The 25441-nt window shown below is 51.0% G+C and overlaps 2 protein-coding genes and 1 pseudogene across 3 annotated transcripts in view; 1 reads left to right on the top strand and 2 right to left on the bottom strand.

Moving 5' to 3' along the window:
• Positions 1–463, top strand: part of LOC108523613 (small nuclear ribonucleoprotein G pseudogene) — a 2348-nt pseudogene extending 1885 nt beyond the window's left edge. The window contains exon 2 of the transcript XR_001883852.1: positions 3–463. The product of XR_001883852.1 is annotated as a small nuclear ribonucleoprotein G pseudogene (transcript). The remainder of the gene's footprint in view (positions 1–2) is intronic.
• Positions 1–2313, bottom strand: part of DHDH (dihydrodiol dehydrogenase) — a 14013-nt gene extending 11700 nt beyond the window's left edge. The window contains exons 1-3 of the mRNA XM_017864331.1: positions 2172–2313; positions 1651–1762; positions 856–1019 (exon numbers count right to left, since the gene is read on the bottom strand). Coding sequence (XP_017719820.1) covers positions 856–1019; positions 1651–1762; positions 2172–2261 — 366 coding nt within the window. The 5' untranslated portion in view covers positions 2262–2313. The remainder of the gene's footprint in view (positions 1–855; positions 1020–1650; positions 1763–2171) is intronic.
• Positions 2314–16170: 13857 nt separating this feature from the next.
• Positions 16171–25441, bottom strand: part of NUCB1 (nucleobindin 1) — a 25661-nt gene continuing 16390 nt past the window's right edge. The window contains exons 6-11 of the mRNA XM_017864295.1: positions 21274–21492; positions 20892–20984; positions 20728–20820; positions 18441–18611; positions 17810–17939; positions 16171–17123 (exon numbers count right to left, since the gene is read on the bottom strand). Of these exons, the coding sequence (XP_017719784.1) occupies positions 17017–17123; positions 17810–17939; positions 18441–18611; positions 20728–20820; positions 20892–20984; positions 21274–21492 (813 nt within the window). The 3' untranslated portion in view covers positions 16171–17016. The remainder of the gene's footprint in view (positions 17124–17809; positions 17940–18440; positions 18612–20727; positions 20821–20891; positions 20985–21273; positions 21493–25441) is intronic.

A 25441-nucleotide genomic window follows, 5' to 3' on the forward strand; every position in this document is an offset into this window, starting at 1 on the left:
TGGACAAGAAGTTATCATTGAAATTAAATGGTGGCAGACATGTCCAAGGAATATTGCGGGGATTTGATCCCTTTATGAACCTTGTGATAGATGAATGTGTGGAGATGGCGACTAGTGGGCAACAGAACAATATTGGAATGGTGGTAATACGAGGAAATAGTATCATCATGTTAGAAGCCTTGGAACGAGTATAAATAATGGCTGTTCAGCAGAGAAACCCATGTCCTCTCTCCATAGGGCCTGTTTTACTATGATGTAAAAATTAGGTCATATACATTTTCATATTAGACTTTTTGTTAAATAAACTTTTGTAATAGTCAAAAATGCCTTCTCAAATGTTCTGAATATAGAATATTAGCTCTCATTCCAATTTTTTCTAACATGAATTTTCCTGGTTGACAATGATTTCAAAGGGTTTTATGCATTAAAGTGGAAGAATCTTATTAAATGTGAAACATGGAAAAAAAAAAATACAAAAAACTAGCCGGGCGAGGTGGCGGGCGCTTGTAGTCCCAGCTACTTGGGAGGCTGAGGCAGGAGAATGGCGTAAACCCGGGAGGCGGAGCTTGCAGTGAGCTGAGATCCGGCCACTGCACTCCAGCCTGGGTGACAGAGCGAGACTCCGTCTCAAAAAAAAAAAAAAAAAAAAAAACTGACAGAAGATCCAAGCAATTTCACTAAGTCTTGCCGTGTTTACTAAGGGCCAAAAGCAATGGCTCTCGTGGTAATAGATGCTGCCAAGGAGATTCAGATACATCCTGGCAAATGCACTGACCCCGCCCACCCACTGGCAACCATATTAAGTAATGGTAAGCACTGCTATACTAGATGTTGGAAGGGCTCCTCTGCCCTCACCTCCATAAGGAAGAGGCCTCGGGATCGGGCCTCCGTGACCATCTCACGAACTTCCGCTGCGTTCACGCCCATGGGCTTCTCGCACAGAACGGCCTTGCCCGCCGCCAAGCACAGCATCACTGCCGCCTTGTGCTGGGGGTGCTGGGTGCCAACGTAGGCCACCTCTAGGGTGGGAGTAAGTAGGTCAAGAGGTCAGCAGCGCCACCCACCCAGACCGCCGAGCTCCGCCCACAACTTCGAGGCCCCGCCGTAGCACCCAGGGACCAGGTGGTCCGTCACACCCAGTCTCCCCTGGGGAGCTGCCCTTAGGAAGAAGCTGTTACCTCTCGCCATTCTCTCTCTTTTATTTTAATTAATTAATTAATTAATTAATATATATATTTATTTATTTTTAAGACCAAGTCTCACTCTGTCGCCCAGGCTGGAGTGCAGTGGTACGATCTTGGCTCCCTTCAACCTCTGCTTCCCGGGTTCAAGTGATTCTCCTGCCTCAGCCTCCCGAGTAGCTGGGATTACAGGTGCGTGCCATCATACCTGGCTAATTTATTTTTATTTTTTGTAGAGATTGGGTCTTGCTATGTTGCCGAGGCTGGTCTCGAACGCTAAATGGAGTTTAACACCTACTAGACAGCCAGTCCCAGACCAAGCCCGTTTTACAGTTCGCCTCCCAGCCAAAGGTCTTGACAGAACCCAAAGGGACTGGCCCATTCTGAGGAGCCTTGCATTTTACACGGGGCAGCCGGGGGCAGCGCTTCAGGGGCGGCAGCCAGCACTCCCATCGCCCTCGCCACTCACCCACATTCGGGTCCTTGGCCAGCTCCTCATAGGAGCCGTAGGCCTTGGGGATGTCGTGTTTCTGTGCAAACTCCTTCGCACGGCTCAGGTCGCGGGCCGCCACCGCCACCACCTGGAGGGGGGCAAAAATTGGATTTAAGGGGTTGGGGCAGGCGTGGAAATTGGATGGAAGGGAGGCGAAGGAGGAGGCTACCACCAGGAGAAGGGGAAACGTGGTCCTGGGGGAAGAGATGATGGGGGGCTGGACATTTGGGCCCCGGGAAAGAGAGATCTGGGGGAAAGCCATTATTAAATCCCCCAGTATCTAAATTATCTTCACAGTAGCTCACATCAAGACCTTTCCAAACCTCAAGACATTCAGGTTTGCAGAACAGAGGTGGAGACGGAGGTAGCAAGGAAGCAGACGTTTCACTGCCATGACGACTCACTCACTAGTCCTGAGCCCTAAACTCCCTGCTCCGTTAGACTCTGGAGTCCCAGCCCCCGCCTCCTCTTTCCCAGAATCCGGAGGGCAGGCGGACCTGGTGCTCGGAGCGAGGAAGTGTCTGCAGCACGGCCGTGAAGTCGCTGGAGATGAGACCGACAGACACAATGCCCCAGCGCACCGCCATCGTTGCGATGCGGGGCCCTCGAAACCTTCGGGCTCGCGAGGCGCCAATTAAGTACCTGACGCCCCGCCCACCCTGGGGGCGGGTCCCCATCCTCCGCCCCCATTGCGCCAACGCCGTTTCTCGTTGGCTCCAGTCGACAGAGAGATTATTTAGTTCTAGCTTCCCCATTCGGCGAAAGCACCATTTAGCTCCGCCTTACAGAGGGAACCGCATCTAGATATCGCTTCTGCAGATCTCTATCCTATGACTTCAGGCTCGCCGGGTACGCTGGGGAAGGATAGCGTGGGGAGGGGAAGCTTGCTTCCTTGCCGACACCAGTCCTTGAGGAGTTAGATTTAATGTCTTGCCCTCTGGACTTTGTGGCAAAACTTTACCCTGACTTTTTTGCTCTCAAAGCCACGCATCATTAGGAGTCGTTCAGAGGGAGAGAAAGGATTGTAACAGCAAACTTAATAATTATTACTAATATGTATAGAGCACCTGTAGGCCAGCCCCTCAGCTCCGCGCTTTACCTTCCTCGTTCCTAATTTCTCCCCGCAGACCTGGGAAGTAGGTTCTACTGTCCCCAGTTCACAAAGGGGGAAACAGACTCCAAGATCCCTGGTCATTTTTTTGGAGGTCTCACAGTCAGGAGGTAAAGACCTGGAACTTGGCTGCTTCCAGAAGCTGTAGCTTTAGAAAACAGGCTACTTTCCTTGTTAAGAGCCCAGGAGCCTGGCTGACTGGTTTCAAAACACTCCTTACCCCTTCTTGGTTGTATTGCTTTTGAACAAGAGGCCGCCCTCTCTGGTCCTCACTTTTCTATTCTGGAAAGCAGAGATCATAACATCTACCTACATAGGGTTGTGAGGAGGATTCATTGAGCTCTGTGGTCTATTACGTAAAATATACTGCATTATTATAATTATTATTGATAGAGGTTCTCACTCTGTCACCCAGGAAGGAGTGCAGTGGCACAGTCACAGCTCACTGCAGCCTCAAATTCCTTAGCTCAAGGAATTACCTCCTGCCTTAGCCACCCCAGTACCTGGGACTACAGTAGCTGGGACCCAAGTAGCTAGTGGCTACTACACCTAGCTAATTATTTTATTTATTAATTATTTTAGAGATAGGGTCTCACTCTGTTGCCTAGCTGGAGTGGAGTGGTGTGATAATAGCTCACAGCAGCCTTGAACTCCTGGGCTCGAGCTATCCTCCCACCTCAGCCTCCTGAGTAGCTGGGATTATAGGCATGTGCCCCATGTACTGCTATTTTTTTGTTTGTTTGTTTGTTTTTGAGACAGAGTCTCACTCTGTCCCCAGGCTGGAGTGCAGTGGCATGATCTCAGCTCACTGCAACCTCTGTCTCCCGGGTTCAGGTGATTCTCCTGTCTCAGCCTCCCAAGTAGCTGGGACCACAGGTGCCCTCCACCACGCCCAGCTAATTTTTTTATTTTTAGTGGAGACGGGGTTTCACCATGTTGGCCAGGATGGTCTTAATCTCCTGACCTTGTGATCTGCCCGCCTTGGCCTCCCAAAGTGCTGGGATTACAAGCATGAGCCACCGTATCCAGCCCGCTAATTATTTTTTGTTTTTTTTTATTTTTGAGACAGAATCTTGCTGTGTCATCCAGGCTGGAGTGACCATGCAGTGGCATAATCTCGGCTCACTGTGACCTCCACCTCCCGATTTCAAGCAATTCTCCTACCTCAGCCTCCTGAGTAGCTGGGATGACATGTGCCCACCACCACACCCAACTAATTTTTGTATTTTTACTAGAGATGGGGATTCACTGTGTTTGCCAGGCTGGTCTCTAATTCCTGACCTCAGGTGATCCACCTGCCTCCCAAAGTGCTGGGATTACATGCGTGAGCCACCATGCCCAGCAATTTTTTGTACAGAAGTCTCACTTTGTTGTCCAGGCTGGTCTCCCAATTCCTGGGCTCAAGCAATCCTCCTGCCTCAGCCTCCCAAAGTGCTGGGATTACAGGTATGAGACACTGTGTCCAGTCGATTTTTAAACTTTTTATCAGGGCAGGGTCTTGCCAAGTTTCCCAGGCTGGTCGGGACATGATTATTCCTAACTGGCTGGCCAGCTTCACACAGGACAGGATATTAGTCACTTTCTCTTACTTGGTAGACAATTAATTAAGACCTTTGTGTCACACACAAATTCACAGACTTCAAGTTTACACAAACTGCTGAATAGAAACACAAATGGGACCAGGCATGGTGGCTCACGCCTGTAATCCCAGTACTGTGGGAGGCCCAGATGGGAGGAATGCTTGAAGCCAGGACTTTGAGACCAGCCTGGGCAACAAAGCAAGACCTCATCTCTACCAAAAAAGGGGGGAAGGGGACAGGGCACGGTGGCTCATGCCTGTAATCCTAGAACTTTGGGAGGCCATGGTGGGCGGATCACTTGAGGTCAGGAGTTCGAAACCAGCCTGGCAAACATGGTGAAACCCCCCCCCATCTCTACTAAAAATACAAAATAATTAGCTGAGCATGGTGGCGGGTGCCTGCAATCCCAGCTTCTTGGGGGGCTGAGGCAGGTGAATTGCTTGAACCTGGGAGGCAGAGGTTGCAGTGAGCCGAGATTGCACCACTGTACTCCAGCCTGGGTGACAGAGACTCTGTCTCGAAACAAAACAAAACAAAACAAAACAAAAAAAAGTTTAGGGAGAGGGAAATCCACATAGGACACAATATCATTACTATGAAGAAAAAGAAAAAATAATTTAATAATAAATATCAAAAAATAATTTTGATACTCCCAGGTATTTGTCCTAGAGAGAAAAAATAACATGTTTGCACACAAACCAGTACACAGTTGTTCATGGCAGCTGTACATGGCTCAAGCCCAAATGTCCTTTAAGCTGCCAGTGGATTCAACAAAATACTACTCAGCAATAGAAAGAAATGAACTATTGATACAAATAACAACTTGGGTGACTGGGCTGAGTGGAAAAAAAAAAAACATTAGCCAGGTGTGGTGGCACATGCCTCTGGGCTCAGCTATTCGGGAGGCTGAGATGGGAGCATCGCTTGAGCCCAGGCGGTGGAGGCTGCAGTGAGCAGTGACGGAGCAGGACTCCGTCTCTAAAAAAAGAAAGGAGGGGGTTACATACTGAATGATTCCATTTATATAACATTCTCAAAGTGACAAAATTATATATAGTGATAGAAAACAGACCAGCTGTGAACATAGGTGATTAGAATTTAAGAGAGGATTTTATTGTTATTATTGTTTCGATACGGAGCCTTGCTCTGTAACCCAACCCGCAGTGCAGTGGCTCAATCTTAGCTCACTGCAACCTCTGCTTCCAAGGTTCAAGCAGTTCTGCCTCGGCCTCCCAAGAAGCTGGGATAACAGGTGCCCACCACCACACCCAGATAAATTTTATATTTTTAGTAGAGACAAGGGTTCACCATGTTGCCCAGGCTGGTCTTGAACTCCTGACCTCAGGTGATCCACCCACCTTGGCCTTCCAAAGCGCTGGGATTACAGGTGTGAGCCAACACACCCGGCCAGGAGGATTTAAATAGTAAGGGGTACCCCAAGGGAGTTTCTCTGTGGAGGTGGGACAGTTCTGTTTCCTGATGGTGGTGATTAATGCTCGAATCTTTTTTTTTTTTTTGAGACGGAGTCTCGCTCTGCCACCCAGGCTGGAGTGCAGTGGCCGGATCTCGGCTCACTGCAAGCTCCGCCTCCTGGGTTTACGCCATTCTCCTGCCTCAGCCTCCCGAGTAGCTGGGACTACAGGCACCCGCCACCTCGCCCGGCTAGTTTTTTGTATTTTTTAGTAGAGACGGGATTTCACCGTGTTAGCCAGGATGGTCTCGATCTCCTGACCTCGTGATCCGCCCGTCTCGGCCTCCCAAAGTGCTGGGATTACAGGCTTGAGCCACCGCGCCCGGCCGAATGATCAGTATTATAAAAAGAAGAATTCACACAAGAAAACAATCTACATTCTTGACAAGTCACACGGTGATTAGGGAGATCCAGTTTTAAATCACCCACTACAAGCAGGAAAGGCAGACGGACACAACTCTGTATCCAGACTGAATCATTGTGAGTCAATTCTAACACGTGATTAGGATTATATTGTGTTGACTTAGTATATTTCCCTTTCCAAGCCTTCATCTTTTTCAGTGCCATTAATATTTTCCATGACTCCTTATGTTTAGCTCCTACAACAGGCCATATCATTTGGGGTTGAGGTACCACTATACCACCATATGCCCAAATAATAGGAACTCTTGCTGTACTTTTTTTTTTTTAGACAGAGTTTTGCTCAGTCCCCCAGGCTGGAGTGCAGTGGTGCCATCTCAGCTCACTGCAAGCTCCGCCTCCCGGGTTCACGCCATTCTCCTGCCTCAGCCTCTCCAGTAGCTGGGACTACAGGCGCCCGCCATCACACCCAGCTAATTTTTTGTATTTTTTAGTAGAGACAGGGTTTCACTATATTAGCCAGGATGGTCTCGCTCTCTTGACCTCGTGATCCGCCCGCCTCGGCCTCCCAGAGTGCTGGGATTACAGGCGTGAGCCACCGCACCCGGCCAAGCATTTTCAATTAATTGTGTGGAATGAACCACGTATGAAGAATCAAAAATTACATTGAGAGGTGTTGGGGTGATCAGACCCAACACCAGGTCGTGGGGGCAATGAAGTCTGGTGGAGTCAAAGGAAGGAGAAAAAGACAAGTTTGAGAGAGAACGTGGGACCGAGGGCCATCGCAAGTGCGGAGGCTGCAAAGGCCCTGTGCTCTGGGAGCCCACGCAATTTATTGGTGCTCAAACAAACAGCTGGTGAGGATTGAAAGGAAACAGTGTATCAAGTGAATGAGAAACATATGGCTGCTTGAGATAATGCGAATGCTAGAAGCAAGGAGCCAGCAAGTCTAGCAGACATGCAAGCCCTGCCTCACCTTCTCTCCCAACGTTCAGCTTTTCTCCCAGCAACAGGCATCTCAAAAGCAGTCAGCACTTCAATTACAGCTACAAGCTCCGCTTTTTTTTTTTGAGACACAGTCTCACTCTGTCACCCAGGATGGAGTGCAGTGGGGCCGTCTTGGCTCACTGAATGCTCCGCCTCCCATGTTCATGCCATTCTCCTGCCTCAGCCTTCTGAGTAGCTGGGACTACAGGCACCCGCCACCACGCCCGGCTAATTTTTTTGTATTTTTAGTAGAGACAGGGTTTCCCGGTGTTACAGGATGGTCTCAATCTCCTGACCTTGTGATCCACCCGCCTCGGCCTCCCAAAGTGCTGGCATTACAGGTGTGATCCACCACGCCTGCCCCAAGCTCTGCTTTTTGAGCTGAAGTATAAGGCATCTGAAAACTTTACTTTGTGATCCAGAATAAGAAGCTTTACCATTACTAGACCCATCTGTAAAAACATTTTCAGCACCTTCAATTGGTTTAGATTTAGTTATTTTAGGGAGAATCCAATTAGTTCATTTCAAAAATTGAAATAATTTTGTTTTCAGAAAGTATCAAGAACACCTATGAACTCAGCTAAATGAGTTTGCCAAGTAAGACTATTTATAAAGGCCTGTTTTATTTGTGCCTTTATGGGAGGGAAAATAGTTTTTCCAGGATCATATCCATGTCATTTAACAATTGAAGTTCTCCCACTTCCGATCAGAGTAGCAATTTGATCCAAATGAGGAGTTAGAGTCCGTGAATTCATATGTGGAAGAAAAAGCCATTCTACCAAGTTCTGCTCTTGGACAATAACACCAACAGGTGAACGCAGAGTCAGAAAAATCAGTAAGTCTGAAATATTTTCTGGATCTATTCTAGAAAGTGTTCCTTGCCCTGCTCCAGTAAACCAACAGCTTTTAGCAGTGTGCGTGACAGCCATCAAGAGCATGTCACATTGCTGCAGAAATCCTGTTTATGGCCAGTTTCTTCAAGGCCTGTATATGACAGGGTTACGGCTTACTACCAACAACCTGGTCTGCATCGTGAAAGATTTTGATGCACCTGAGCTCGGTGGCTCACACCTGTAATCCCAGCACTTTGGGAGGCCAAGGTGGGTGGATCACTTGAGGTCAAGAGTTCCATAGCCTGGCCAACAAGGTGAAACCCCGTCTCTAATAAAAATACAAAAATTAGCCAGGCACGGTGGTGGGCACCTGTAATCCCAGCTACTTGGGAGGCTGAGGCAGGAGAATCACCAGAACTTGGGAGGTGGAGGTTGCAGTGAGCCAAGACCGTGCCACTGCACTCCAGCCTGGGCAACCAGAGCAAAACTCTGAAAAAAAAAAAAGAAAGCAAGCAAGCAAGCAAGGAAGGAAGGAAGGAGAGAAAGAAAGAAAAGATTTTGATGGAGGTTTTTTGGGCATAGAAGGAGAGATGGCCTTCCAAACAGTGGCAAACATCTATTCAGAACAAAGCTGGATGCATTTAGAAGAAGAGTAAGACGCTGGAGCCAGGGAGAGAGCGGGATACATGAGAGGTAAAGGTGGAGAGGTCAACTCGGCCATTTGTGAAGGGTCAAGGCATTCATTCGCCCTGCAGGCAGTGGGGCATGGAGAAGGCGCTGGGGCCTGGAGGAAGCCAGCATGGAGTCATCGTCAAGTGTTAGAAAAACACCTGCAAGGCGGGGGGTGGTGGCTCGTGCCTGTAATCCCAGCACTCTGGGAGACCGAGGCAAGCAGATCACCTGAGGTCAGGAGGTCAAGACCAGCCTGGCCAACATGGCGAAACCCCGTCTCTACGAAAAATACAAAAATTAGGCGGGCACGGTGGCAGGCACCTGTAATCCCAGCTACTCGGGAGGCTGAGGCAGGAGAATCGCTTGAACCCGGGAGGCAGAGGTTGCAGTGAGCTGAGATCGTGCCACTGCTCTCCAACCTGGGCAACAGAGCGAGACTCTGTCTCAACAAAAATAATAATACTTATTATTTTCTTATTGCTGCACTCCAGCACCTCAGAGGAGGCAAAAAGGTAAACACTGAGCAGAAAATGTGCCGGGCATGGTGGCACATGCCTATAATCCCAGCACTTTGGGACACCATGGTGGGCAGATCACTTGAGCCCAAGAGTTTGAGACCAACCTGTAAAAAATTAGCCAGGTGTGGTCGTGTGCATCTGTATTCCCAGCTACTAGGGAGGCTGAAGTGGGAGGATCACTTGGGAAGGTTGAGGCTGCAGTACACTATGATGGCACCTCTGCACTCCAGCCTGGGCAACAGAGTGAGACTCTGTCTCAAAAAAGAAAAAAAGAGGCCAGGTGCAGTGGCTCATCCCTCTAATCCCAGCGCTTTGGGAGGCTGAGGCGAGCAGATAACCTGAGGTCAAGAGTTTGGGACCAGCCTGGGCCGGGCGCGGTGGCTCAAGCCTGTAATCCCAGCACTTTGGGAGGCCGAGGCGGGCGGATCACGAGGTCAGGAGATCGAGACCATCCTGGCTAACATGGTGAAACCCCGTCTCTACTAAAAAAATACAAAAAACTAGCCGGGCGAGGTGGCGGGTGCCTGTAGTCCCAGCTACTCGGGAGGCTGAGGCAGGAGAATGGCGTGAACCCGGGAGGCGGAGCTTGCAGTGAGCTGAGATCCGGCCACTGCACTCCAGCCTGGGCGACAGAGCGAGACTCCGTCTCAAAAAAAAAAAAAAAAAAAAAATAGTTTGGGACCAGCCTGGCCAACATAGTGAAACCCCGTCTCTACTAAAAATACAAAAGTTAGCTGGGCGTGGTGACGCACGCTTGTGATCCCAGCTACTTGGGAGGCTGAGGCATGAGAATTGCTTCAACCCAGGAGGCGGAGGTTGCAGTGAGCTGAGATCGTGCCATTGCACTCCAGCCTGGACGATAGAGCGAGACTCCATCTCAAAAAAAAAAAACTTGCGAAATTAAAGATCACACAGAAGGTGTCAACCAAACATGCGGTAGGAAGACCCCGTGCCAAGAAGGGAGCATAACATTTATTCATTAACTCATGTGTTCACCAGAGTTTTCTGAGTGTAAATTCAATGCCAAAAAATAACATCACATGCCAGCTAGGAACCAGGACTTTGGATCTAGCCTGCCCGGGTTCAAATCCCAGTTCTGCCTTTTACTAGCTGTGGGAGCTTAAGCAAGTGCCTCAGCCTCCCCTATTTGCCTCATCTGCAAAATGAGGGTGATGACTGTAATGTCCTTGCACGTTGTTGTGATGATGGAATGAATTTTTATAGCAGATCTGCTTGTGAGGGGCCCGCCACATACTAAGTGCTGTAGAAGTGCTTGCTACTATGTATTAGCTTTTATCAGGTTCCTGTTTGCTGCTGAAACAAATGCTCATCATCCATAATAATAGTAGTAATGGCAATAGTATAAGAATTCTGGGCCGGATGCCGGATGCCATGGCTCACGCCCATAATCACTGCACTTTGGGAGGCTAAGGCGGGTGGATCACTTGAGGCCAGGAGTTCGAGGCCAGCCTGGCCAACATAGTGAAACTCTGTCTCTACAAAAAATACAAAATTTAGCTGGGTGTGGTGGCACACACTTGTTGTCCCAGCTACTTGGGGGGCACTGAGGCATGAGAATTGCTTGAATCTGGGAGGCAGATGTTGCAGTGAGCCGGCATTGCACCACTGCACCCCAGCCTGGGCAACAGAGGAAGACCTGGTCTCAAAAAAAAAAAATTATTACTTTCTTATTGCTGCACTTCAGCACCTCAGAGGAGGCAAAAAGGTAAACACTGAGAAGAAAATGTGCCAGGCACTGTGGCACATGCCTGTAATCCCAGCACTTTGGGAGACCGTGGAGGGTGGATCACTTGAGCCCAAGAGTTTGAGACCAACCTGTAAAAAATTAACCACGTGTGGTGGTGCACATCTGTATTCCCAGCTACTGGGGAGGCTGAAGCAGGAGGATCACTTGAGCTGGGAAGGCTGAGGCTGCAGTACGCTATGATGGCACCTCTGCACTCCAGCTTGGGCAACAGAGTGAGACTCTGTCTCAAAAAAGAAAAAAGAAGCCAGGCGTAGTGACTGACGCCTGTAATCCCTGCATTTTGGGAGGCCGAAGTGGGTGGATCACCTGAGGTCAAGAGTTTGAGACCAGCCTGGCCAACACGGTGAAAGTTCATCTCTACTAAAAATACAAAAATTAGCTGGGCGTGGTGGCGGGTGCCTGTAGTCCCAACTACTAAGGAGACTGAGGCAGGAGAATGGAGTGAACCTGGGAGGCGGAGCTTGCAGTGAGCCGAGATCGTGCCACTGCACTCCAGCCTGGGTGACAAAGTGAGACACCGTCAAAAAAAAAAAAAGAAAGAAAGAAAGAAAGAAAGAAAGAAAGATGGCATTTTATTTATTTATTTATATTTTTTTTTGCAGGTTTTATTTATTTATTTATTTGAGGCAAAGTTTTGCTCTATTGCTCCAGCCTGGGAGACAGAGTCACACTCCGTCTCAAAAAAGAAAAGAAAAAAATTTCTTTTTTGTAGAGATGGTGTCTCACCATATTGCCTAGGCTGGCCTCCAACTCTTGGGCTGAAGTGATCCTCCCACCTCAGCCTCCCAAAGCACTAGGCATGAGCCACCGAGCCTGGCCCAACTATCCATTATGCATAATTGTAAAGCAAGTCTGGCTAGACGCATTTCTACTGGAGCTGATAAAAAGGCCAGTGGCACACATTATTTAGGATTTCCCAGAATCTTGAGCCAAGGGGAGGGGTTGGACTGGCAGCTTTCCCAGACTGGGTAGGGTGTTTCTTGTCAGAGAGCGAGAATTTCTCGGGCAGCTGCAGTGGTCTCTCTTGATCCTCTTGGAGTTGGGGCCGAAACAATCCACTTACCCCATACACTAGAACATGGTTCCTTTCTTTTTGAGATGGAGTCTTGCTCTGTCACCCAGGCTGGAATGCAGTGACACAATTTCAGCTCACTGCAACCTCTGCCTCCTGGGTTCAAGCGATTCTCCTGCCTCAGCCTCTCGAGTAGCTGGGATTACAGGCACCCGCCACCACGCCCGGCTAATTTTTGTATTTTTAGTGGAGACAAGAGTTTCACCATGTTGGTCAGGCTGGTTTCGAACTCCTGACCTCAAGTGATCCACCTGCCTCGGCCTCCCAAAGTGTTCGGATTCCAGGCGTGAGCCACCGCACCCGGCCAAGACCATACTCTGTAAGTTTCCCCCTAATAAACCATCCTGTATTGACAAACTAGATGTGTCGACCTCATTCTTTGGTTTCTTGGCTCCTTTGGCATTTGGGGATCGCTTTGCCTATATGAACCTTTCACAGAACACCATTTAGGACCGTTTTCCAGATTCAGTCACTGAGGCTCAGCTCTCCTCATTTTCTGAGAGAAGCAAAGAGAGGCTGCAGCTGATGTTTGCTACGGTCATTGTTGAGGTGCAGCTGGGAGGGCACGACATACATATAGCTTCCCAGGACATTCCAGGGAATATGTATTTTTGTTTTGTTTCGTTCTGAGACAGAGTCCCGCTTGGTCACCCAGGCTGATGTGCAGTGTTGCAACCATGGCTTCCCAGGCCCAGGCGATCCTTTCACCTCAGTCTCCCAAGTAGCTGGGACTTACAGGCATGTGCCACCACATCCAGCTAATTTTTTTTCTTTTTAGAGACGGGGTCTTGCTCTGTCACCCAGGCTGGCGTGCAGTAGCGTGATCTCGGCTCACTGCAACTTCTGCCTCCTGGGTTCAAGTGATTCTTGGGCCTCGGCCTCCCTGAGTAGCTGGGATTACAGGTGTGCCCCACCATGCCCAGCTAATTTTGGTATTTTTTGTAGAGACAGGGTTTCACCATGTTGCCCAGGCTGGGCCTGAACTCCTGTCCTCAAGTGATCCGCCCACATCGGCCTCCCAAAGTGCTGGGATTATAGTTGTGAGTGACTGCGCCTGGCCCTATTTATTTATTTATTTACATAGAGTCAGGGTCTCCCTATATTGCCCAGGTTGGCTTCAAACTCCTGGGCTCAAAGGATCTTTCCTCCTTGGCCTCCTGAAGCGTTGGGATTATAGGCATGAGCCACTGCACCTGGGTTATTAGTTTTTCTCGAGAAAGGGTCTCACCCTCTCTCCCAGGCTGGAGTGCAGTGCCGTGGTCATGGCTCACTGTAGCCTTGACCTTCTGTGCCCAGGCAGTTCTTCTGCCCTTAGCCTTCCGAGTAGCCGGCACCACAGGTGTACGCCACAACACCCGGCTAATTTTTGATTTTTTTTTTTTTTTTTTTTGTAGAGATGAGGTCTTGCTATGTTGCCCAGGCTGGTCTTGAGCTCTGAGCTTGAGTCATCCTCCTGTCATCCTCTCCTGAAACCCCCCACCCCACCATCACCGGCCTGCAAAGTGCTGGGCTTATAGGCATGAACCACTGTGCCTGGCCAGAATTTCATTTAAACAAATACTCCTGGCTGGGTGTGGTGGCTCACGCCTGTAATCCCAGCATTTTGGGAGGCCCAGGCAGGCGGATCATGAGGTCAGGAGATACCATCCTGGCGAATACAGTGAAACCCCATTTCTACTAAAAAAAAAAAAAAAAAAAATACAACAAATTAGCTGGGCGTGGTGGGGGGGCCTGTACTCCCAGCTACTTGGGAGGCTGAGCTTGCAGTGAGCAGAGATTGCACCACTGCACTCCAGCCCGGGTGACAGAGCAAGACTCCTTCTCAAAAAAAAAAAAAAAAAAAAGACCAGGCTGGCCAACATGGTGAAACCCTCTACTAAATATACAGAAAAATTAGCCAGGTATGTGGTGGGCGCCTATAATCCCAGCTACTCAGGAGGCTGAGGCAGGAGAATTGCTTGAACCCGGGAGGCGGAGGGTGCAATAAGCTGAGACCGCGTCATTGCACTCCAGGCTGGGAGACAGAGCAAGACTCTGTCTCAAAAAACAAAACAAAACAAAAACAAATATCCCCCGCATACTTTTTACCAGACCCCAACTTGGTCCAAGGCAAGTGTCCCCATCCCAGGTGAGGATGAATCACCACTGGTGGATGCCACCTTGGTGGATCTGTCTACGGCTGTCACTGACTGTGCCTCACAGCCAGTGGGATGTAAGGAAACAAGAGCGGAGGGCTGAAAGGAGAGGGGGCTCCGGGGACAGATTTTCTCGCACTTAACAATGCTCACAACAGAATGCGGCCTCTTCCTTCACTGGTTGTTGGTGACATCTGGAGCAGCTGCAGCTACCTTGGAACCATGAGGGGAAGTCCAGCCCCCAAACCTATCCTTGGCACAGCTAGGGGATGTGAGAACCTGGCTCCCTGAAGTCATCCTGCCTTGAGACATCTTGGTTTTGTCATAATGCATTTTATTTATTCTTTTCTTAGAGAGTGTCTCACTCTGTCACCCAACCTGGAGTACAGTGGAGCAATCGATCATGGCTCACTACAGCCTCAAACTCCAGGGCTCAAGGGATTCTCCCACACCAGCCTCCCAAGTAGCTGAGACTACAGGCATGCACTACCGTGCCCAGCTAATTGTTTTTTCTTTTTTTAGAGATAGGGTCTCGCCATGTTGCCCAGGCTGGTCTCAAAATCCTAAGCTCAAGTGATCCTCTTGTCTCTGCCTTCTTTTTTTTGAGACAGAGTTTTGCTCTGTTGCCCAGGCTGAAGTGCAGTGGTGCGATCTTGGCTCACTCCGCCTCCCGGGTTCAAGTGATTCTCCTGCCTCAGCCTCCTGAGTAGCTGGGACTACAGGCACTTGCCACCATGCCCGGTTAATTTTTTTTAGTATTTTTAGTAGAGAAAGGGTTTCACCGTGTTAGCCAGGATGGTCTCCACCTCCTGACCTCGTGATCTGCCCACCTTGGCCTTCTAAAGTGCTGGGACTACAGGTGGAGCCACCATACCTGGCATATTCTTTTTTTTTTTTTAAACAGTCTTGCTCTGTCGCCCTGGCTGGAGTGCAGTGGCGCAATCTCAGCTTGCTGCAGTCTCCGCCTCCCAGGCTCAAGCGATTCTCCTGCCTCCGCCTCCCAAATAGTTGGGATTTCAAGTGCCAGCCACCACACCCGGCTAATCTTTGTATTTTTAGTAGAGATGGGGTTTTGCCATGTTGACCATGGCTGGTCTTGAACTCCTGGCTTCAAGTGATCCCCCCATCTTGGCCTTTCAAAGTGTTGGGATTACAGACATGAGCCACGGCACCCGGCCAAATTCATCTTTTAAAAATTGCTTAATCCCGGTGAGGCGCAGTGGCTCACGCCTGTAATCCCAGCACTTTGGGAGGCCAAGGTGGGTGGACCACGATGTCAGGAGTTTGAGACCAGCATGGCCAATATGGTGAAACCCCATCACTACTAAAAAAAAATGCAAAAATTAGCTGGGTGTGGTGGCAGGTGGCTGTAATCCCAGCTGCTCGGGAGGCTGAGGCAGGAGAATCGCTTGAACCCAAAAAGTGGAGGTTACAGTGAGCTGAGATTGCACCACTGCACTCCATTCCAGCCTGGGTGACAGAGTGAGACTCTATCTTTAAAAAAAAAAAAAAGCTTAATCCCAGGTTTGGGTTTTCTGTCCTTATGGCTGAAGGGACCTATGTGAAGGCTGCAGACTCATCAGGGGCCGACGGAAAGATACCAGGATTGAGCCTCTCAGAAGCGATGCTTGAATCCAATCTTCAAAGATGAGGACTCCAGCCGGGCGCATCACGAGGTCAGGAGATTGAGACCATCCTGGCTAACACGGTGAAACCCCGTCTCTACTAAAAAAATACAAAAAACTAGCCGGGCGAGGTGGCGGGCGCCTGTAGTCTCAGCTACTCGGGAGGCTGAGGCAGGAGAATGGTGTAAACCCAGGAGGCGGAGCTTGCAGTGAGCTGAGATCCGGCCACTGCACTCCAGCCTGGGCGACAGAGCGAGACTCCGTCTCAAAAAAAAAAAAAAAAAAAAGATGAGGACTCCAGCAGGTGATGTGGCAATAGCGTTTTGGAGGGACCGGTACAGATACACAGGCACGGAGCCATGCGTTTGTTCCAGAAAGTATATTTAGATGGAACCGGAACACAGAGCAGGACACGCAGCAGGACGTGGAGCAGTGTCAGATGAGGCCAGAGAGGTGGGTGGGACAGGCCTTCAGGGGCTCCAGATGAGGCTGAGGGGCTGGGACCAGGTCCTGGAGTGGGGTCAGCTCTGGGACCCTTCTGGGGCTGTGTGGGGAAGGGGGTGGGGGCCAAGAGGTCCAGGAGGAGACTGGCGATGAGCTGGCTGGAAGCCAGGGGTTCAGGAAGGCCCGGGCTCCTGGTATCAGGGTTCACCGGCTACACTGAGGATCCCCTGCCCCTGGCACCTAGCTGTTGAGGGGACACTGTCTTTGAGGAATAACTGGTTCCACAAAAGATAGGGGAAGGTCTCGAGGGACCACCCCATGCCCTCATTAATCAACCAGAAACTTGGCCTGGAGCAGCAAGGGGATTCCAGTAGCTGTGGGCATACAGGATCCTGGGGCGGCCACAACCCAGGCAGCTGAGGCCGAGCTACCTAGGAACGCAGGCTCAGAGCAGACCCTCTTGGGATAGATGGAGAAGGGGAGGGGCCTTCCCTAAGTTAAGCTGATTCATTGAGCACCTCACTGGACGTGAGAGAAGGCAGGCTCCTCGGAGGAGGATAGAAAGGAAGGGCCACAGACTCGGAGGCTGTGAGAGTGGAGACAGGTGGACCTGGAAGGGCAGCAATGCATGAAATGCCAGCCTGTGCTCCCGCCCCAGGAGCCCAACATGACACCGGCCCCCAGGGAAGCTGTCTGTGCCACTTCATCCAGCGCCCATCAGCCTCCTTAGAGCATCAGGAATCCAGAGGGCTGGGGTCCTGGAGGATCACAGATGCTGGGGCACCTCAACCTCAGGGAGCCGCTCAGCAGGTTTCTTTTCTGAAGCGTCCACCTCCTTCTGGTCACCGGCTGGAGCTGGGACGGGCGCATCGTCTGGAAATGGAGGGAGGGAATGGTGGCATAGGACATTCCAACCCCTCCTCCCCCAGGCCCCCGGAGGCCCAGCCCCTCTTCCCTCACACCCAGGGGTCCCAGCCCCCAGTCCCTCCTCCCTCACACCCAGGAGTCTCAGCCCCAACCCCCAGGCCCTCCTCACTCACGCTCAGGAGTCTAGGCCCAGCTCCTCCTCCCTCAGACCCAGGGGTCCCAACCCCCAGCCCCTCCTCATTCACACTCAGGAGTCCAGGCCCAGCTCCTCCTCCCTCAGACCCAGGGGTCCAGGCCCCATCCCCTCCTCACTCACACTCAGGAGTCCAGGCCCAGCTCCTCCTCCCTCAGACCCAGGGGTCCAGGCCCCCATCCCCTCCTCACTCACACTCAGGAGTCCAGGCCCAGCTCCTCCTCCCTCAGACCCAGGGGTCCAGGCCCCCATCCCCTCCTCACTCACACTCAGGAGTCCAGGCCCAGCTCCTCCTCCCTCAGACCCAGGGGTCCAGGCCCCCATCCCATCCTCCCTCAGACCCAGGGGTCCAGGCCCCCAGCCCCTCCTCCCTCAAACCCGGAAGTCTGGGCCCCCAGCCTCTCTTCCCTTGGATCTGGGAGTCCAGGCCCCAGCCCCTCCAACCTCAGACCCAGGGGTCCAGCCCTGCAGCCCCTCCTCCCCAGACAAGGGCCAGCACCTGTGTCTGGGTGGAACTTGAGCTGCCCCTCGGGGTGGGCGGCCGGGGCTTTGTGACCCTGCTCCTGCTGCTGCTGCTGCTGCTGCTGCTGCTGCTGCTGCTGCTTTCGCTGCTCCATGTGCAGCACGGCCTGTGGGAGGTCAGGGGTCACACAGACAAGAGGGTGTGACGCTGGCATTGCAAGTACTCAGGCCTCAGTTCCCAAACTCAGACTTCACAGCAACATGCTAAGTGGTCACTGGCCAATCCCTTCTCCATGGGCCTCAGTTTTTCTTTCATTGACAGTCAGGCTTAATGATAGTCAAGCATCCAGTTCTCCCTCCAGCCACAGCTTGGGTCCTGATTTGGGACAGGGAAGCTCTCACCCATCCCTGGCTGAGTCTGCCCTTCTCCCCCTCCTCGGCATTTCCCTCCTCACTGACAGCCTTACTGCCCTTATCTAACATGGCAGCCACAGAGCTGTCAGAGACAGGAAAACGTCTGCCCTTACTCAAGATGGCGGTGAATACTTGCGGCTCCCCCAGTGATTAACATGGTGGCCACAGGCCTTCCCAACTTCTGGACACCCATGAGGACATGGACAAGGGCAGCCAGAGATTCAGTGGATGGAAGCAGCTTCCCCCGCTGTCACCTGCTGCAGCTCTCTCTTCTGGGCCTCCAGGCGGCCCTGGGACCGCCCTAGGGCCTCTGTCTCCTGGCTGAGGCGCTGGGCCTTGGCATTCAGCTCTGCCTCCCGGGCAGCCAGCTCCTCTTCGAAGCGCCTCAGCTCTTCCTCGGTGTAGGCAGGATGCATCTCCACTGTCTGTAGGTGGGCAAAAGGGCCATCAGGGGCACAGGTCCAACCTCGGCCCACCCACGTTGGAGAGCGTTGTGCCAATGGGGGAGGTTTAGAAGAGGCTGGGAGGCCAGGGCCATGTGGGTGGTCAAAGAGGCCCAAGTGGGAGGTGGGAGTGGGATAAAGACAGAGACAAGGCTGGGCACCGTCGCTCACGCCTGTAATCCCAGCACTTTGGGAGGCCGAGGTGGGTGGCTCATCTGAGGTCGGGAGTTTCAGACCAGCCTGACCAGTATGTAGAAAGCCCGTCTCTACTAAAAATACAAAATTAGCCGAGCGTGGTGGCGCACACCTGTAATCCCAGCTACTCAGGAGGCTGAGGCAGGAGAATTGCTTGAATCTGGGAGGTGGAGGTTGCAGTGAGCTGAGACTGCACCATTGCACTCCAGCCTGGGCAAAAAGAGCAAAACTCTATACTGAAAAATAAATAAATAAATAAATAAATAAATAAATAAATAAATAAATAAATAAAATAGAGACCTAGATTAGCTGGGCGTGGTGGCATGTGCCTGTAGTCCCAGTTACTCAAAGAGGCTAAGGAGAGGAGGATCACCTGCGCCCAGGAATTCGAGGCCCGGCAGTGAACTATGATTATGCCACTGCACCTCCAGTCCTGGGTGACAGGACGACCCTGTCTCAAAAAATATAAATAAATAAATAAATGAGGCGGCCGGCGGCGGTGGCGCAAGCCCTGTAAATCCAGCATTTTATGCACGGCCCGAGACGGGTGGAGTTCAACGAGGGTCAGGAGAAATCGAGACCAATCCTGGCTAACATGGTGAAACCCCGTCTCTACTAAAAAATAACAAAAAACTAGCCGGGCCCGAGGTTGGCAGGTGCCTGTAGTTCCCAAGCTACTCCGGGAGGCGAGGCAGGAGAATGGCGTAAACCCAGGGAGGGTAAAAGCTTGGCAGTAAGCTGAGAATTCTGGCCACTGCACTCCCAGCCTGGGCGCGACAGACGCGCAGCTCCGTCTCAAAAAAAAAAAAAAAAAAAAAAAAAAAAAAAATTAAAATAAATAAATAAAAGAATGAGCTAGATTAGCTGGGCATGCTGGCATGTGCTTGTAGTCCCAGCTAATAGGAAGGCTCAAGTAGGAGGATCACTTGAGGACAGGAGTTTGAAGCTGCAGTGGGCTATGATAACACCCCTGCACTCCAGCCTGGGTAATCCCAGCACTTTGGGAGGCTGAGGAGGGTGGATAGCTTGAGTCCAGGAGTTTGAAAGCAGCCTGGCCAACATGGCAAAACCCCGTCTCTACCAAAAAATACAAAAATTAGCCAGGTGTGGTGTGGTTGTGCACACCTGTAATCCCAGCACCTAGGGAGGCCAGGTCAGGTGGATCACTTGAGTCCAGCAGTTCTAGAGCAGCCTGGCCAATATGGCAAAACCCCATCTCTACAAAAAATATAAAACTTAGCCAGGCATGGTGGCTCACGCCTGTAATCCCAGCTACTCAAAAGGCTGAGGTGGGAGGATCGCTTGAATCCAAGAGGCGGAGGTTGCAGTGAGCCGAGATCACACCACTGGGCTCCAGCCTATGTGACAGAGCAAGACCCTGTCTTAAAAACAAAACAAAACAAACAAACAAAAAAGTCAGACCTCTAATCCCAGCACTTTGGGAGGCCAACGTGGGTGGATCACCTGAGGTCAGGAGTTTGAGACCAGCCTGGCCAACATGGTGAAACCCTGTCTCTATTAAAAATACAAAAATCAGCCAGGTGTGGTAGCAGGCACCTGTAATCCCAGCTACTCAGGAGGCTGAGGCGGGAGAACTGCTTGAACCTGGGAGGTGGAGGCTGCAGTGAGCCGAGCTCACATCACTGCACTCCAGCCTGGGCGATGGAGTGAGACTCCATCTCAAAATAAATAAACAAAATAAAATAAATAAATAAATAAATAAAAAAAAATTAGAAAGAATCCTAGAGACAGGGGAGAACAGAGACCCAGAGATAGGGATTCAGTGACCCAGGAGAATGGCCGGAGACCCAGAGGAAAAGAGAAGGGGCCTGAGACTCTGAAAGAAAGGTCATGGCTGGAAGAGAGAGAGGTTCAGGACCCCGAGTATCCCCCATGTTCTCACCTCCCAGCCCTCCCCGGTGTCCCCAAACTCCTTCCTCTGAGTGGATGTGAGGAACTCCTCCAGGGTCACGAGGCGGTCCTGGTTGGTGTCCACCTGGGGAGCCAGATAAGGGTGAGTGACAGAGCTGGGGCCCCGTCTTCTCCCCCGCCTGGCCCCCCCCTCACATTCTTCATCACGTGCTCCCGCATGCGCAGCCGCTCCTCCTCCATTTCCCTCATGTCGTCCTCCTCGTTCTTTGGGTCGTACACCTTCTCCAACTGCAGGAGCAAGCGAGAGGCAGACGGCATTGAGAGGTCCCGAGCGAGCTCATTCCCAGGTTACCCCTTCCTCATTAGACATACAACCCGACAACTTCAACTCCCAGCAGTCCTTTGGGCACTCCACCACTCCTAGCAGCAGTTTTTGCCCCAGGGGCTGATGGGAGTTGTAGTTTTCACTGAGCTCCCATCCAGGGGGATTTAAGGGGACTGCAAGGAGGAAAGTGCAAGGAGGAAAGTGGCTGATCTGGGAGTCCCTCCAGGTGCCCAAGGCTTCCAAGATGCTCACCTCCTTGGTGAAGAGGGCCTCCAGCTCCTGCTCGTCCAGGACACCATCACTGTTGATATCTGAAGGGAAGGAAATAGCAAGGTATCTCAGGTGACCGAGGACGGGGTACGTCAGGTCCCTGGTGAAGAAACTTGGGGCAGATGTGGGGTCTGTTATCAGAGGACAGGTAACTACAGATCTCCTGCGGTGGAATGGTGGCCCCCAGGCTTTAGCACCCCACTAGGCCCGTTGCTAGGGCCACTGCCTAGCGACCAGGGGGCTGAGAATGGAATAGATGAAAAGGAGGGTTCAAGGAAACATGCTTGGGTCACTGTCATGCAGGATTCTCTGGCCCTGGCATCCAGTGCTCTGGACACAGAGTCAGCTCCAGGGTTATCAGGGACCTCTGCCTCCCAGAGAACCAGGCCAGTGCCGACTCCAGTTGTCAGGGGGGGCCTCTCCTACCAATGTAGACCCCACAGCTGTAGGGCTTCAGGCTCGGTCAGCCACACTCACTGTCACCACCGGCCCTCCTCCTTCCTCGGCTCCCTCAGACAAGCGCAACCTTGCTCCTGCGGAGGAGGCCAGGAACCCTCATCTTGCAAATCCTGTGCTTAATTTTCCACCTGCATCTGACTTGACTTTCTGCCCTTGACTTCCAGAACATGATTCTGTCCTCTCTGGCTGCCCCTCCATCGCCTTTGACGGCTCCATCCTCTTCCTGACCTCCACGTGCTAGTGTGGCCTAGGGCTCAGGCCTGGGGGTCTCTTCTCTGCCTCAACTCTGGATCTGTGCTGTCCAATACAGTAGCCACTAGCCACATGGGCTGTTTAAATTTAAATTGATTAAGATTAAAGAAAATGTAGGGGCCGAACTTAGGGACTCATGCCTGTAATCCCAGTACTTTGGAAGGCTAAGGCAAGAGGATCACTTGAGCACACAAGTTCAAGACCAGCTTAGAAAGGATGCCTAGACCCTGTCTCTACAAAAAAAAAAAAAAAAAAAAAAAAAAAAAGTCAAAAAGTGGGCCAGGCACGGTGGCTCACGCCTGTAATCCCAGCACTTTGGGAGGCCGAGGCAGGGGGATCACCTGAAGTCAGGAGTTCAAGACCAGCCTGGCCAACATGGTAAAACCCTGTCTCTACAAAAATACAAAAATTAGTCAGGCATAATGCCAACTGCCTGTAGTCCCAGCTACTCAGGAGGCTGAGGCAGGAGAATAGCTTGAACCCAGGAGGCGGAGGTTGCGGTGAGCCGAGAGCGCGCCATTGCACTCCAGCCTGGACTCTGCCTCAAAAAAAAAAAAAAAAAATTAAAAATTGGCTGGGCATGGTGGTGTGCACCTATTGATCCCAGCTACTCTAGAGGTTGAAGTGGGAGAATCACTTGAGCCCAGGAGGTCTGGGCTGCAGTGAGTCATGATCACACCACTGCACTCCAGCCTAGGTGACAAAGGTGAAATTCCATCTCTAAAAATAAAAAAAAAAAAAAAGAAAAAAAGGTAAGGGGAGTTGCTCTGAACCTATTCTGGTCTGTAGGGACTGCCTGATTAAAAAGATTAAATAAGGTATTTTTTTTAAATTTTGAGACAGGGTCTCACCCTGTTACCCAGTCTGGAGTGCACTGGTGTGTTCATAGCTCACTGAAGCCTTGAACTCCTCAGCTCAGGTGATCCTCCCATCTCAGCCTCCCAAGTAGCTGGGACTACAGACGCACGCCACCACACCCAGCTAATTTTTGTATTTGTTTTTATAGAGATGGGGTTTTGCCATGTTGCCCAGGCTGGTCTTGAACTCCTGGGCTCAAGGGATCCACCTGCCTTGGCCTCCCAAAGTGCTGGGATTACAGGGGTGAGCCACCACACACGGCCTATTGTTAATTAATTAATTTATTTATTAATTTATTTATTTTTGAGACGGAGTCTCACTCTGTCGCCAGGCTGGAGTGCAGTGGTGTGATCTCAGCTCACTGCAACCTCCACCTCCAGGGTTCAAGTGATTCTCCTGCCTCAGGCTCCCGAGTAGCTGGGACTACAGGCGCGCGTCACCACGCCCAGCTAATTTTTGTACTTTTAGTAGAGACGGGGTTTCACCATGTTGGCCAGGATGATCTCGATCTCTTGAGCTCGTGATCCACCTGCCTTGGCCTCCCGAAGTACTGGGATGACAGGCGTGAGCCACTACGCCCGGCCTATTTTTAATTTTTTTTGAGACAGGGTCTCACTCTGTTGCCCAGGCTGGAGTGCACTGGTGTGTTCATAGCTCACTGCAGCTTGGAATTACTAGGCTCAAGTGATCCTCCCACCTCTGCCTCCCAAGTAGCTGGGACTACAGATGCACGCCACCACACCCAGCTAATTTTTGTATTTTATTTGAAGAGATGGGTTTGTGCCATGTTGCCCAGGCTGGTCTTGAACTCCTGGGCTCAAGGGATCCACTCACCTTGGCCTCCCAAAGTGCTGGGATTACAGGCGTGAGCCATCGTGTACAGCCCAAATGTCCTCTCTAGAGCTGTGCTGGGACTCTAACTCCAGTACAGCAGCCACTAGCCACATGGGGCAATTGAAATAGAAATTAATATCCAGGAGAATGAAAACTTCAGTTCCTCAACATTATGCTAAGTGAAATAAGCCAAATACACACACACACACACACACACACACACACACACACACACACACACGACAAATACTAAAAGATTCTACTCATATGAAGTACCTAAAATAGTCAAAATCATAGAGACAGAAAATAGAATGGTGGTTGCTAGAGAGCGGGGGAGAAGGGGAGGGCGATTGGTTTAATGGATAGTTTCCGCTGTGCGAGATGAAGAGCTCTCAGAATTGGTTGCATGACAGTGTAAATATACTTAATACTATTGAACTGTACAATTAAACATGTGTAAAACTGGGCGCAGTGGCACACGCCTGCAGTCTCGGCTACTCAGGGGACTGAGGCAGGAGGATTGTTTGAGGCCTGGAGTTTGAGTCCAGCATGGGCAACATAGCAAGATCCTGTCTTAAAAAAAAAAAAAAGCAGGGTGGTGCCCAGTGGGATGGCTCGTGCCTGTAACCCCAGCACTTCGGGAGGCCAAGATAGGTGGACTGCTTGAGCATAGGAGTTTGAGACCAGCCTGGGCAACATGGTAAAACCTTGCCTTTACTAAAACTTAAAAAAATTAGCCAGGCATAGTGGTGTGTGCCTATGGTCCCAGCTACCCGGGAGGCCGAGGCGGGGAGGATCACTTGAACCTGGGTGGTCGAGGCTGCGAGGTAGCACATATCACTACCTGAGACCCCATTACAGAATCTTCTTTGATTGTTTTTTACTTTTTATTGTTTTTTGAGACAGAGTCTCATTCTGTTGCCCAGGCTGGAGTGCAGTGGTGTGATCTCAGTTCATTTCAACCCCCGCCTTCCGCCTCCTGGATTCAAGCAATTCTCCTGCCTCAACCTCCTGAGCAGCTGGGACTATAGGCGAGCACTACCATGCCTGTTTTTTTTTTTTTAATTTTGTTTTTAGTAGAGACTGGGTTTTGCCATGTTGGCCAGGCTGGTCTCCAATTGCTGGCCTCAAGGGACCCGCCTGCCTCGGCCTCCCAAAGTGTTGGGATTACAGGAGTGAGCCAACACACCCAGCCTAGAACTTTCATTGATTCTGAGATGCACTTTTGTGTTCTATTTTATCACCCCTGAAATAGGGATGCATCTTTATTTATTTAATTTTTAACTTTTATTTTTTTGTTTTTTTGAGATGGAGTCTTGCTCTGTCACCCAGGCTGCAGTGCGATGGCAAAATCTTGGCTCACTGCAACCTCCACCTCCTGGGTTCAAGTGATTCTCCCACCTCAGCCTCCTGAGTAGCTGGGATTACAGGCACCCACGATCATGCCCGCCTAATTTTGGTATTTTTGTGGAGATGGGGTTTCACCATGTTGGCCAGGCTGGTCTTGAACTCCTGACCTCAGGTGATCCTCCCACCTCAACCTCCCAAAGTGCTGGGACTATAGGCATGAGCCACCATGCCTGGTCTACCTTTTTTTTTTTTTTGAGACGGAGTCTCGCTCTGTCGCCCAGGCTGGAATGCAGTGGCCGGATCTCTGCCTCCCGGGTTCACGCCATTCTCCTGCCTCAGCCTCCCGAGTAGCTGGGACTACAGGCGCCCGCCACTTCGCCTGGCTAGTTTTTTTTTT

This window comes from Rhinopithecus bieti, unplaced genomic scaffold (genome assembly GCF_001698545.2).
Source record: "Rhinopithecus bieti isolate Rb0 unplaced genomic scaffold, ASM169854v2 scaffold_75559, whole genome shotgun sequence".
In the NCBI taxonomy this organism is placed as follows: domain Eukaryota; kingdom Metazoa; phylum Chordata; class Mammalia; order Primates; family Cercopithecidae; genus Rhinopithecus; species Rhinopithecus bieti.